This window comes from Vanessa atalanta, chromosome Z (genome assembly GCF_905147765.1).
Source record: "Vanessa atalanta chromosome Z, ilVanAtal1.2, whole genome shotgun sequence".
NCBI lineage: Eukaryota > Metazoa > Arthropoda > Insecta > Lepidoptera > Nymphalidae > Vanessa > Vanessa atalanta.
This window is the reverse complement of record NC_061902.1, coordinates 13,932,893-13,948,107: the sequence shown is the minus strand read 5'-3', so window position 1 is coordinate 13,948,107 and position 15,215 is coordinate 13,932,893. Positions and strand designations below refer to the sequence as shown.

Here is a 15,215-nt window from a genome sequence, read left to right as displayed (position 1 = left end):
TAAGATTTGCTCTTCTTTTGAGGAGATCAGTAAATTTTAAAACGGTAACTTACGCTTATGAGTTGGACGTCAGCGGCCGTGTTTTTCAAACCGCCATAGGTAGGCACGTGGCGAAGTTCGTATGATAAGTATCCACCGTAGGCTGTAACTTTATCGCCAGCAAAACTAAAAAGTAAAAAAAATAGCTTTATTAATCATGAAATGTGAAAAGTAACTGCATTTCTGATAGTTACTCTTTTTAATTAATATTATTTACTCTTCTTACTAACCATTACCAATTGACTATAATAAACATTTTTATTATAATAACACAATAAAATACCTGATAGGAAGACTCCAGTATAAGATGGAAGGTTGAGAACGTTCTAAGTTGTTCACAGTAATCTCTCCTCTAACGAGTTCAGGTTGCATGTCTGTTTCTACGGGGACGTTATATCTGACTGAACCAGCAGGTCCTATCGGCGCACTCTTGTACAGTTTCACTTGGTTAACTATTTGTGGTACATTAAAACGTACTGTCGTAGTTTTACGGCGCAAGTTACTGATCATACATTGTTGTGAAACTCCAGAGCAGAAGCAAAGTGCGCAACCATGTCTGTAAAAAAGTACGAAACGTCATAATTATGGATAATTTATTTTAAAATTAAAATATATTAATCTGCAATAAGCGCACACTTAATCATTGCATGATATTGTTATAACTACTGAATGAGCGGTAGCCTAAACGAACTACCAAATCATCCCAGTAAACAAGATACGATCTATTCTATTCAAGTAATTATAGAAGCAGTAAAAAGTTAACCTGAAGTCGTCGGACAGGTAGAACGAGCCGTTCTTGCATTGGTCACAGTAGCGTCCTTGGACATTTTCTTTGCATACACATTCGTCAGGAAGACGAACTTGGCTGGTTCCTAGAGGGTTGCAGTGTGGGTCTGGGGGTTTAGGTCTACAAGAGTCACCGACCAACAAGGGATTACCGATGTAATTAGGAGCGCAGTAACTACAGTCAGATCCTTCATATCTGTGAAAATTAAATAAAAATTAAAAAAAAAAGACAATTTTGCCTTGGTAACTGTAACAGATATTACATTTTTAAACGTACCCTGGTTGGCAGTCACAGATTACATTTCCTCTGGGGCCAATTGAGCAAGAGCTAGCAAATTGATTGCCTCTGTTTGTCAATGGACAGGGACAAGGCTTGCAGTCACCACCACTGCTCGGGTCGCCATAGGTGAGTGGTGGGCACGGAGCCTTTGGTACACAAGTGCCGTTCCAAGGTCCTAAGTTTTGTCTTTCGAATCCATCGGCACATTTCTATATGATTTTATTGTGTGGTTAGAGATAAGCAATAAAAATAATCGTAAATACATAGACACATTGACTAATGACAGTAAAGTTTTAACATTATATTTTTATTTGTTAATTTTGTGCTCACCTCACACGATCGTCCTTTATATCCGGATGGGCAAGAACATTCCTCGACCAGACTGGCAGCTCCAAGTCCCACATTACTCATTTGAGCAGATTCCATAGTGAACTCAGTTATATTAACACCGGCGTTATTTGAATCAGCTCGCAAGAGTATTAATTCAACATCATCCAATCTGGAATTATTATTAATAATCGATAATGGATATAATCCAGGTCATCATAAAATAATCTTGCATATTTATTTTAATTAGATATTATATAGATGATTATACTAACGCCATCATTATGTCTTCTCGTGAAGCTGATACTAGTCCTCTTGATGTTGGCTTCTGCCAATTTCCAGGCGTCAAGCGGGCGCTTATGTATGGATCGCGGAAAAGGTCGTTACGACTTTTGTGGAGCAATGTTTGGTATTTTCCCTAGAAATTATTATAATTAGTTGATATATCAAATACTTGAAAATACTATACGGAATTTATTAAAAAATATAACTTACCAAAATAATGACATCAGGAATGCTATCGCTAGCACCATATCGGTTAGAAAAGTGGGGTGTAATTCTATACTTTATGTGGCCACCGTATGATGTGAGTTGATTACCATTATACGTTTCTGGTAGAGTAATGTATGGATGTGTACCAGTATTTCTAGACCAAGTCACGTGTTCTAATTTCGTTACCTGGAATTTTTCATAATGATAAGTACGTTGTTAGAGGTAAAAAATAACGAGTTAACACTTAATCATTGTCAACAAACCGTTGCTCCATTCTTCAATGGTTGGTAGTAATATTGGTTAGTGATGACTTGCTGTTTGTCGACCTGAACGTCTCCGTTATAGTCTTGGTTAACTCCAACTAGCCTAGTACCTCCCTCACCGAGCAAAGTCGGCATATTAAAGATGAAGAGATCAGCGCTTTGACATTGAGTTGATTTTCCGAAACAGAAACATCGGATACATTCGTTTTGTGACCGTGCCTCGCTGTAACAAACCACAATTAAAATAGTTATACTTCATTATCCGAGTATTTGTATTCGAAACAAAATTAGGGATTCATTTTTATTAAAAAAAAAGCATAGGCATAGCCACATGTTGTATAGCTTCAGCCAGAAGCTATACAATAAGTAACTATGACGTCATTCCCAAATATGGCCAGTCAATAAGACAAATACACTATTTACCTGTTAAAGTATCCAATTGGACATACTCCTCCAGTTCTATTAACGTAAACAATGGCGTCCTGTGCAGCGAATGTTGTACCCTTGTTGTTGATACCTTCACAGGAATAAGCACCGCTGTCTTCCGACTGCAAATCGACAAGATTAATTTATTTCATTAAATTTAACGCAATATTATTTCTAAAATTTATTCTATAAAAAGTAATCTAGGAATATCCTGTATAATATCCCGTCCAACATTTTAGTGCAACATCTTTTTATTAATCTGTATGTTTAACTTAAATGTTATTTGTTAAATTTTAATTAAATATATAATTATGTCATATCTTTGATATATTAAACATACCTGCATGTCTGGACAGGTTAGTGTTCCGATACCATTTACGCTAGTAGAAGTACATTTCTCAGGCACATTGCCCCAGTTAAGTCGCCAAGATATAAGAGGCGTTGGAACACCCACGGCTTCGCAGACGAGGGTTAATGTATCACCAGGATTTAATTTAACGTTTGATGGAGCTGGAGACCTCGTTATATGCACCGGTACTAGAATATGATAATAATGTGTTATCATTTATGTGTAAATATTAGGACAAAAAATTATAATATTATGTTCTATAAACGAATAAGCGTATCGACAGTTTTGAAATACGACGTAATCTTGTGCTCGTTCGTCAAATTATAAATAAACAAGAAAATAATTCTAAATACATCATGTAAGAAATGTTAACTATCTGCAAAGAAGAAAACTTACTGCAGCCGAGTTCATCGGACGAGTCGAAACAATCCTTGTAGGTATCGCACTGGAAGCTTCTAGGAACGCATTGATCGTTGCTGGCACAAGCAAACTCATAAGGTTGGCATTGCTGATTCGGGTCGGTAGCTACGCAGTTCAGTTCATCGGAACCATCCCCGCAATCATCGTCGTTGTCACAAAGCCAGGTCTTCAAGACGCACTTACGATTAGCGCACTGGAACTCATTTGGTTCACACTTGCCGTTACGGTCTGGAATTTTTTAGCGATTTGTAAAAATTCCATGTTGTCAACAGTTACTGCTGCTATTTTATGTTATTAGTTATCACAATAATTCTATTTATAATAATAATAGCTTTGATCTCAGGAAATTAAACAAAACTTTAGTAAAAATAGGTCAGAATGCCACAGACTTAAAGAGTACATTTAAAAAAAAATCAATAAGTAAAGAAAGTTAAAGCGATATCAATTTATTGTCCCCGTATCGATACGGGTAAAATAACAATTTGCGAAAGAATTATTTTGATCCTCAACAAAAGCTGTCAAAATGAAAATAACATTCCGTCTCATTCTTTGCACGAACAAAGCCTTCCTTGCCCTAATAATTGCGAAGAACTCCCGCAGTTGCAATAGCATGACTTTCTATGTGTTACTTACTGCAATTTTCTTCATCAGATCCATCAGAACAGTCTTTTCTTGAATCGCAAACGGCCGTATTTGGAATACATTGTCCGTTACCACAAGTAGCTTGGTTCGGTTGACAAAATTTGAACGGCGGTTTGTATGTATTTGATTCTAGAAGAGATAGAGCGTGTTGTCTTAAAAAATTGGTAATCATAGTGGTATTGGAATGAATATTATAGTATAGTATAGTAGTAATATATTTAATAATGTTTATATCAAATGATTACAAATGGCGCGTAAAATGTTAACGTAAAAGGTGTTTAACTTACGAGCATTTTCGACTGTCAAAGTAACTCTAAGTTCCGATCCAGGCTCTCCTAAATAACGTGGTGCTTGACAAATGTAGACTCCACTATCAGCTGACTATAATATAAGAAACAATTACAATAATAGTGGCCCCAGGTTAAAATTAAGTTTATTTTTATCCTTTAACTACAACTTAAACATACTTACATCGGTCCTATACAGTGTTGAAGTCTATTAATATCGCAAAAATACAGTCTTTTTTTATATTTATATATATATATATCATATTATTACAATATAGATTTATTATAATAGATTATATTCTAACATAATTATTATTGTTTATTGTTGATTTATATTATTTATTAATATATAAACTTATTACAATATTTTAAGGAATCGAGACTTACAGTCACTTGGGTTAACTCGAGACGTCCATTTCTATCAATGGAACCAGGTTTCAGGGATCTACCACCTTCTCTGATCCAGCGCACGGGCGCTCGGAGTAACCCTTCGTCTCGACACGAGAATACCACGTCACCACCTATAATGATTTTGCTGTTTACTCAATTATACTAAAATGTATCCCCAAAACCATTGTTGCATACATGCAGCCATACATATTTGTTCGATTGTACAAAATGTAAACAGTCCTTTATAAGCTTCCACTGCTTGTGGTTTGAAGTTCCACGGGATATGTCACGAAAGGTCGGCACACCGCTGTGGAAAGCATGCATTCAATAGCATTAGTCCTGAGGCGGACTTCCCTTTCTCGATTTATCAAATGCCAATAATACACGATCACAGGCTATGGTAAGTCCTTTAGATGCTTAAAATAACCATTTAAATTTATAAATGCAATTGAAAACCCAACGAAAAATAGTTGTATGTATATTAATAATATGTATTGTACATACAAATATAATATTAGAGGGAATATGTAATTTCAATTATTTATCAAACACGAAATATTTTAATCATTTTATATATATGACCAAATTGTAAATACTATATATATACTTATATTGTTTTATCCCAGTGTGATTGATTAATGTAGTTTTCTTGAAAAACTTTAGTGATTGAAAAATTAAATCTATCGCATAATTGTTATCAATTAATGCATTGTTACAAATTTCATGCGATGAGTCCCCGGTGATAATCAATAATGACTTGGAGTTTTGGTAACCTGATGATACTCATAATAATTAGTGTCAAAGTCTGAGGGCTACCACACAGAGACGTTACGACATCGTTTAATGTTGTGACGTCGTGTTAATGAAATTCGTAATCGTGTTATAGATATCGCAACATGCCACGTCCCGAGGCTGTAACATGTAACAATTACTGACGATGTTGTAACGTGCAACTTACCACGTCACGACGTCGTGACGTAACACGTTAAATCTTTACGTGATGTGTTTACGTGTGGTAGCTTTACCGTATAAATTATTACTTCAATATTTTAATTAAAATACCCATGATCTTTAAAATAATAATAATAAGCATATTCATTTTGGATTCAAATCTTCTGATTTTAATTTCATTGAATATTAATTGATCAGAATTATTATAAGTATTTATTTATTCATAAAAAAATAAATAAAAAAACAGCTCACTCATTCTGCATAATACATAATTTTATAACGTTATCGACGTATATAGATATACAACATTATTTCGATGAGAGATGATGAGATAAGAGACAATTACTTTTTACTTTACTAAAATTGAAACGTTAAAGTATTTAAAAATGCGGTTTACTAAATTTATGACTTTACTTAGAGTAACGTCTTTTAGCCAGTGTTCAATAAAACTTTGATTTTTCTCTTTTAATTACTATGACAATAATGAATTCGAATGAGGAAGGGACTTACACAATTAACTAATAACCCCTTAAATAATATTTATAGCCGAAGCCTTATGTTAGTTCTTATTAATTTACCTATGATTAAAGACGCTATATACTTCAAGTGAATATATAGCATACAAAAACTTAAGATCTTTGCCGCGCGATTGATGAAAAAGATATTGGATTTTTTTTTAATTATAAAATAGTGCCGTATATTTATATATTTTTATAACAATTCGCGCTTAAATATAAATAGTATTATATATAAATATAAACGCCAAAAATGATTATGAAGCCAAAAATAAAATATCTGTTAAATATGTAGTATGTATGAATGTCAATCCAACAATATTAAGAGTTAATTTAAAACCCTTAGTGCACCCTAATATAGATACACTGACTCACCATAATGGGCTGTTCCACCACCATGAAAGAAATATAGAATATTATTATATTATTGAATTAAATCTATTTTAAAATAATAACTAAATCCACCACCTCAGTAACATAGGTGTTAAAGTGATCACTAGGCCTATAGTAATGTTGGTTTAAATAGAGTGTAAGTATTTACCTACTTAAGTATCCTTATTACCTTTTCTGATAAGAATGTCGAATAATTTTAAATAGAATTAATTGTTTAAAATGTTCATCTTAAAGTAAAAACAAAAACTGAACGTCGATAAAAAATACAATTAAAGGTATAAATGAAATACTTTTATTGGGGCTTACTAATTTTAATGTTATGCCCAACGTTTATAAGCTCACCTGACTTCCTTTCGACAAGCCTTTCGTCAGATTGGAGAAATTTTTAGAATCATCATTACTAAACGCATGTTTTATTACTTAAAAATCAACTGTGGCAAATTGTGTTTTGCAAAGTGATATAAAATATAAATCCAACGTCAGCAAATATTTTTATAGAAAAATCTATGATTAATTTATTTGTATTTTAATTTTAAGAATTGTTAATTAATCGTTAAGTAATAATTTACTCACCGTTGCGAACAGTTTGCTTATCCGGGTAAGTCTTGAGATCCAGAGCAATGGGCGCTATAATAGAAAAATATATCTTTTAACATTGCTTTAAATAAAAAATACCGAGTTAACTAAAATTAAGATTAATTATTATTATCCCCAACTTAAAAACAAGCATTTATATATTGACGGTTAAGTACGTTTCATGTCCGTTGTTATATCCAACAAACAATTCGTTTCGCTTACGGTTCAGTATAATGCATATAACTATTAGCAAATGTACGAAGTTGACATATAAAAGTGTTTTAAAAAAAAATCCACGTCAAAACGCATACATCAAATAGATAATTCTACAACGCGTAAGAAAACGATTGTTTTTTTTTTTTTAATATAGTAACAGTACCGTAGTGATCTGTACACATTGATTAGCTATTTTAATAACACACATTTTTAAAAGTAAGTCAGTAATAATATTAAATAATTCTCATAGTTTAATAGACCTTTCTCAGAAAAAAGGTTGTTGTTATAATTAAACTTTAATAGTATTAAGTATTAAGGTCAGCGTTAGTTACCGTGGCATAAGATTAATCAATTTCAGTCAATTAAGGACATTGGAAAACATCTTCTTAATACATACGTTCTGTGAATATTGAATATATTACAATATTTAATTTATAAAATGATTTAAGTAAATTTCAAATTAAATTCACGTGATCGATAGAAGATGTTTCACAATCAGACCTCCAGACCACGCAGTAGTTGAGAGAGAATATTCAAAATAAGCGGATGTCATTCGGTATCTGAATATTCTCATCGCTAACGGATCAGTTCAAGCAGTTCTATTATCAAGATCGAGTTGGTCTTACTGCCAGCTGGACAATCGAGCTCGTCCGTGTCGTCATGTGGACAATCTACGTGACCGTCACAACGGAGACGAGAATCTATACAAGGCCCGTTCTCACAACGCCATTGATTTTTGCCGCATCCTAATATATAGATAATATTTACATCTAAGAAAATTTGTTTTTTTTTTTGTTTTAATTCTAATATTACAAGAGATTTTACTGGTGTCTATCAATGAAATTTCATTAGTTACTCTACAAAATGTCATGGCTAAGTGCCTGGGAGAAAACGTACTGAATTTCAAACAGTATTACATTTTAAGTGAGTTTCTATTAATGTGGATTTTTTCATTGAGCAAGAGAAAAACAAAATTGTTACCTTGGTTTCTGTTCGGTCTATACGGATCATAAGGAACCGAAGATGTGGTGTAGATCGGTCGCTGAGTCGTCATTGGCACGTAGGGAGGGTAAGGGTAGGGCGGAGTAGAATCATAAGTGGGATTAGCCGTTGTAAATGGCTTGAATGTCGTGGGACAATCGCTCTCATCCGATGCATCCGAACACTCAGGGTAGCCATTACAGTATCCACTGAAAGGTATGCACTGACCAGTAAAGCATTGCCAGTATCCATCTTCGCATGCTGAAAAATATTATTATATTTGAATTTTTTGATTAGCCTATTTCAATATAAATATTATTAAAATCAAATATACTATTATGATATTGGTATATATTTCGTAGCTACAACTGTATTGCAAAAAGCATCTACTATTTAATATTATAAAATATTATTATTATTATCAAATACAAAACATGAACACTATTCTAATTTCTGAACGTCATGCAATTTTATATTTCGTTTTAAAACATAAAAACACTAAATCTATACTATTCTATGTATAAATAACTAATTTTAATGGGATCATAACATGCTGTGTAAAATATAGGTGCGCTAACTGAATACAAAAATAAATTTAATAATAATAACAAAGCATTAGGGAATTTCTGATCTAGGGCTTCAGTATAATATGCCGTTTTGGAATACCACAATCATTTAATTTTCGAACACACATTCAACATTCCATAACCAAGGGTTGTAACACTGGTATGTGAATACCCGAGTTGTAACAGTTTTGCTCGTCAGAGAAGTCCGAGCAGTCATAGATATTGTCGCATCGCCGTATGTGCGGGATGCAGCGGCCGTCGTAACACGTAAATTCTGATTCGTGACACGGAGTCATCTCAATCGCTGGACGGGACGGCCTCATCATGAACCACGCTGTATATCAGCTAAGTTTCAATTTTCATATAATAATATTATAACAAAATTTGACCCTATATGTTCGTTTCATCAAAATTTTGTAACTATTTTACTATACTTATACTTTATGCTTTGAACTATGAATATTCAGCTAAAACTTCGTTGGTTTATAATGCGTTGTGTCTAAAATGTGCTGTTAGTATTAGGTGCAAATAAATTTTGTTTTTTTTTTTTAGATAAGTAGTAGGCGTGGATTCAGTGCCCAGTTTCCGAAGCGTGTTAGTGCATTGAGCCGCGTGGAAAACAGAAGTGTACGTTACTTTGACGTGCGTCTTTTATTCTACTTCCTTTTGGCCGTTTAATGTTAGGAAGCGTTATATAAATTAGATATTTTTCTTAATAATTTCTATATGCAAAACTTACGGCAATTTTCTTCATCAGAGCTATCGGTACAATCTGGATTTCCGTCGCAGAAAAACTGTTTGTCGATGCATATACCGTTGCGGCATTGGAATTGATTCTCGTTGCAGCCAGCTGAATAAAAAAAAATACATATTAAGATAACCATGAATATATCATGGGTAGTTAGTAGGAAATATCTTAAAAACTTACATGGCTCTGAGATCATGGTTACATTGCAATCGTGTTCGTCGCTGAAATCGGAACATTCAGGAACGTCGTTACAACGCAGAGCGGCATTTAAGCACTCACCATTTTTACATCTATAACCAAACAAACAACGGCATATAGACACGTGTTCTTTGAGACGAGGTCTAATACATATAATAATAAAAACATTTGAATTTTTTAACAAATAATGGCTTTCAAAAAAAAAACGAAATCAAAATGTAGTTATACTAAAAAAAAGTCGCGCAAACAACACCAGCACTTCGCTATGGACATATGTACTTATATCGCATTTGATTCGCATTGCATTGTCGAGAATAATACGCAGTATTCATAGTTTAGATCAACACCAGTCGCAATGCACTTGTTAACATTTTAAATTACCATCAAAGCAAGTTAGTGTTACCTGAAGTCATTCGGGCCGTCGCACTCGTCACAGTCCTTCTCGTCGGAGCCGTCCGAACAGTCGGTGATATGGTCACAGATCTTACTATCTTCTAGACACTTGCCGTCGCATATGTGATTGCACTCTTTAAAAGAAACATAATCAAATTGTATAACCTAAAACACCAACAAAAGTAATAGCACTGGTATGACTTTTTGTGTCGATGTTCAAATGTAAACAAATAACGCAGATTAATTTAAGTTCTACCAAATATTCGCTTGCCATTTACTGGAAAACTTTCGCATTTGCAGTTAGCAACCATAATACAAATTCAATTTAAATGGTATATAATTATTATGATATTTCTAAAATAATGAACACCAAAAATAATGTAGATACTAATTTATTTGCCTCAGCTTATGATGTTGATTTAACTTTTTGGGTGTCTACTAAATAGACACAACGAAATTCGACGACGAAAGTCGGATTTGCCAATCGCCAGTGAATGAAATTAGCTATTCTATGTATTTACCGGGACAGCCATCTTCATCTTCACCAGCGTCGCACTCCTGTATACCGTCGCATCGCTTGGCACAGGAAACTCTGGAGCCATAATCGCATGTGAAGCTATCGGCTGGACAGCGAGATAGAGCTGCAAAAACCAGTAATATTATCCTCTATACTCTTATTAGTATTCATATTCTGCTTTTGAATTATTTTCTACTACATAATTTGATATTAATATGAATAAAAAACATATTATAATACAAATAATTAATACACAGTAAAACAGAAATTCAAACTGAAAATTCACTTATGGTATTATAATATATGATTAAAATACGAACGAAGTAAAATAAAAAATACTTACATCAAAACGTTATATATACACAAATATACATAAATTTACCATGCAAACGTTCTCGTCATGCACGTGCCTAATGCATTGAATTGATTTTGATGTGACTAGTGCCGATTTTTTTTTTTTTAATTAATTTACGTATCTGTAGAACTATTTTAACTTTTATGCACCCAAAACCGACACCGCGTCACATATAAACAATGTTCCAAAGACGACAATAACTCAACAAATAATACCTCTTTTAACTCCCAAAGAGCACGATGATGATTTGTACAAGGAACATGGGCGAAGTAACGAACGACATCTAGATTATAACAAAGGCTCAGCTCCCGTTCCACTTACCGCAATTGAGTTCATCTTCACCGTAAGGTTGACAATCTGTGTAACCGTTACATCTCTTGGCAATATTAATGCAAGACCCGTCGTGACAATTGAACTGGCCTCTTTTACAGGGACAGTTCATTTCGTCTGAGCCGTCTGAGCATTCCCGAGTTCCATTGCACCATGAATCCGCCGGAACGCAATCTCCACGCGAGCATTTATATTGATAAGCCATGCATTCTGTGCCTGCCATAATATAATATATGCCGTAACCAAAATTAAGAGTCAGTTAATTTTTTTATTTCGCTCTCTCAGGAAGTTGTTAAAAAATATATTACGTTTTAATTTATTATTACTTCTAAACCAATTAGTATTCGAACGAAATTCTGTGTCTGTAGATTGATAATATATTGATTTTATTACTGTAAAGCGAGTATTATATAAAAATTTAACATTACAACTTGTTTAACGTCATCATCAATTGATATTTTAAAAGCAAGTTTTATATTTACATTTTGTATTAAAATATTAAAGATTTCTTGATGTAAATACTTGTCAGAAATTAAAATAATTCGAGCAAAATCGAAAACAAGAAACATTTTATGTCAGAAAAAAACAAGGAAAATTTAAGACGGACCTTCGGTCGAACACTTTTTTTTGCTTACAATAGTTTTGAAATTTGTCTAGTAACTATATATGTCAAAATTTGCTGAATAAATTTAGAATTTTGTATATGCGTAAAAAAATAAAACAAAAAAGGTGAAGATTCTTTAACTACTTAATTTATATAATAATTAGCTTACATATTAATTTAGCAAGCATGAAGCACTGTAATAATATATATTTTGAACTACTTTCGTGCTCTAAGCATCTGGGCGGCACATTCATATGTAACCATCACCATTAAATTATTTATTTTACATTAAGTGGGGATAGTAAGTCGGTATAGAAGAATTTTGAAAGTTTTCAAACCGTAAGTGCATTGTCGTTCATCAGAACCGTCCTGACAATCATGCGTTCTGTCACATTTTTTGTATGCAGGTATGCAGTAACCATTGTCACACTTGAAGTCGCCGTCACCACATGCTGAACGGTAAAATATATTTTTTTTAATACAAGTCTCAACTATTCCTATAAGAAATTTAATTCAGGAAGACATACGATAAATGCTGATTGTTCAAGATGAGGAAGTGAGGAAGAAAAAGTAAATAAAGGTGTAGATGAATCACTGATTGGTGCTGAAAGAAATAGAAATAGCGAAAAAATGCTATGAACAAAACAAAGAGAAACAAATGACGTTTGTAGAGAAAAGAAACAAAGAACGAAGAAGCCAGAACAAGACGCCCAGAAAAAAAATCACCAACTTACGACAATTTTGTTCATCGGAATAATCGCCAGCGTCGCAATCATAACGACGATTGCATCTCTGATTTTCGGGTATCGTCTTGCCATTTCTGCATTTAAAATATGCATTCGCTGGAAATACATGCAAACTTAAAGTTAACAATACTTTTGTCATTTTCTTCGATTTTCTAGCAAAACGATATTATAATGAGATGATAAATATGAATAGATGGTTAATGTGTCTTACCAACACAATTCCTCTCATCGGATCTATCAGTAGGACAGTCGACACGACCGTTGCACCGTTTACTACGTTTGATACAATTACCGTGATCACATTGCCATTGGTCTGATCTGCATGCTATTGAAATAAATTTGTATATACTTGGTTAGTAGATAGTTTTAGAGGGTGTAATTTAACGATCAGAATAAGTTAGTTTGTTAATAATGGATGCTACTTACGACATTCTAATTCGTCACTACCATCGCCCGGACAATCTCTAAAGCCATCGCATCTCAGAAGCACCGATATGCAAGTTCCATCCTTACATTTAAACCTGCCTCTGTCTTTGCAGACATGATCACCAGACCAGTAAAGTAATTGTGATACTTACCGTTCCAATAAAATTATGAAGCATGCGGGAAAATTGTCAAAATTGTAAAATCACTTTAATATTAATGGTTAATTAAAAAAAGGTTTACTTATCTTTTGTCATATGTTGTAGACTCTTCAAGAACCTATCTATTCTTAAGATGTTGAATTTTAATAGTATCATGTTTAATATATCAGTACTATGTAATGTATACCACTAAGAATAGATAGGCAAGTTAGTGTTTGTAAAGTATACTTACAGCAATCTTGTTCGTCTGATGAATCCCCGCAATGGCTGTAGCCATCGCAACGTTTTCTGAGCTCGATACAAGATCCATCGTCGAGACACTTGAATTCATCTCGTCTACATTCTGTTTTAAACATTAATGAAATCAATTAAGAAATAAGATAAAGTTTAAGACTTTCAGATTCAGTCATGCCCCTGCCATGGGGACGGTTGAAACAAAAATATGTATATATGTATCTTAAATTTCATATATTTCTAAAAATAGTAATCGGCGAACTATAACGATACAACCATATTGTAGCTAAAAGTATACCTTTGAATTTCATGTCTCATAATCGTCACTTGGTTAATAAATAACAAAATTATAAGCAATGAAAGCTAAATTGGTTCAACCGTACCCAGTCTCCCCCTACACTAGACATAGCGGCTAGACTGATTATTGTGACGTATATTGTAATTTAACCTTATATACTAGATTTATAAATGGAATACGTATTTGTTCCTATCGATATTTAGATATATGAATACTATGCTTCGAATACTTACCGCAATCTTTTTCGTCTTCTCCAGAAGCACAATCAATGACTCCGTTGCAACGGTATAAGCTTTCAATACATTTTCCATTGTAGCATCGGAAATCGTCAACGCCACATGATTCTGTTGACAAAATAAATACGAATGAGATTTACGCGTAATAATACTAAAATTACTAAGATTTTATTACTTTATTTCTACGTCTCTAACATGTAGTCTACAGTAAGCGACATCTATCGTAATTTTTAAAATCAATTCAGCGTCGTTACTGCGTTCATATAAACGCCCTCTATCGGATGCTGATTTACAATGTACTAACTAGATGGCGTTAGCTGAGTTCATCATACGTGATTTACAAATCTGATGCATCAGTAGGCAAAGCGGTCTATGATATTAGCACAAACAGCTTTGAAGCAACTTTACGAGTTAAAAGAGATATTTGTTCAGCTAATTGGCAAGTACACACTCGTTTGCTGTCATCAAACTAAGACTAAAGTTTCGGTGCTAATCTAACGATCTCAATCGCTGAAATATCCAAGATAAAATGTTTCGTTTCACGGAGGCGTTTGATATTAATTATTTACAGCTTGTATTGGAATAGTTAATTAATCACACAACAATATGTCAAGCTGTATTGTATCATTCGAAACGAATACAAATATCAAGTGATTGAAATTTACAACCTAACAAATACAAGGGTTGTCAAGAGAACGCGATCACGTAACACTCATACAAACATGTTTGCATAAATCGACAATAAAATGTAAGAAAAACGCGACGTTCCGCGAAGATTTTCCTGCCATTTTTCCTTGGCATAAACATTTTCAGAAACACCTTTAGATAGTTAACATTCCGTAGGCGAAGACAGGCCTACGTGCTAAACTTAACGTTGTATAATAAATAGGGGCTAAGTTTGAGATAGCTTAAACCGTTATCTGGGAAGACTTCGTTTTTATTTATTTTAAATTTCACACTGCTTATTTCATAACTTAATCGATTTTTAAAATATTAGAACTAACTTTGTAAATATAACTGCATAATATGTTTTCATTGTCCCATCTTATATTAAAAATATTTGTTAAATATAA

The 15,215-nt window shown here is 33.3% G+C and overlaps 1 protein-coding gene across 13 annotated transcripts in view; it reads right to left on the bottom strand.

Annotated features, from left to right (window-relative positions):
• Positions 1–15,215, bottom strand: part of LOC125076319 (basement membrane-specific heparan sulfate proteoglycan core protein) — a 156,605-nt gene that overhangs the window by 21,016 nt on the left and 120,374 nt on the right. For 7 of the 13 annotated variants that reach the window (XM_047688424.1, XM_047688429.1, XM_047688426.1 and 4 more), the window contains 27 exons: positions 14,140–14,250; positions 13,607–13,717; positions 12,779–12,886; positions 12,383–12,496; positions 11,432–11,656; positions 10,760–10,879; positions 10,249–10,372; positions 9,828–9,937; positions 9,639–9,749; positions 8,334–8,594; positions 7,979–8,098; positions 7,134–7,187; positions 6,543–6,551; positions 4,699–4,832; positions 4,312–4,405; positions 4,016–4,153; positions 3,359–3,610; positions 2,954–3,150; positions 2,611–2,735; positions 2,188–2,410; positions 1,928–2,110; positions 1,708–1,850; positions 1,436–1,604; positions 1,103–1,314; positions 803–1,021; positions 323–595; positions 54–165 (listed from right to left, as the gene is read on the bottom strand). In XM_047688424.1, the coding sequence (XP_047544380.1) occupies positions 54–165; positions 323–595; positions 803–1,021; positions 1,103–1,314; positions 1,436–1,604; positions 1,708–1,850; positions 1,928–2,110; positions 2,188–2,410; positions 2,611–2,735; positions 2,954–3,150; positions 3,359–3,610; positions 4,016–4,153; positions 4,312–4,405; positions 4,699–4,832; positions 6,543–6,551; positions 7,134–7,187; positions 7,979–8,098; positions 8,334–8,594; positions 9,639–9,749; positions 9,828–9,937; positions 10,249–10,372; positions 10,760–10,879; positions 11,432–11,656; positions 12,383–12,496; positions 12,779–12,886; positions 13,607–13,717; positions 14,140–14,250 (4,052 nt within the window). The remainder of the gene's footprint in view (positions 1–53; positions 166–322; positions 596–802; positions 1,022–1,102; positions 1,315–1,435; positions 1,605–1,707; positions 1,851–1,927; positions 2,111–2,187; positions 2,411–2,610; positions 2,736–2,953; positions 3,151–3,358; positions 3,611–4,015; positions 4,154–4,311; positions 4,406–4,698; positions 4,833–6,542; positions 6,552–7,133; positions 7,188–7,978; positions 8,099–8,333; positions 8,595–9,638; positions 9,750–9,827; positions 9,938–10,248; positions 10,373–10,759; positions 10,880–11,431; positions 11,657–12,382; positions 12,497–12,778; positions 12,887–13,606; positions 13,718–14,139; positions 14,251–15,215) is intronic. The other 6 variants (XM_047688425.1, XM_047688427.1, XM_047688430.1 and 3 more) reach the window with 6 other exon arrangements.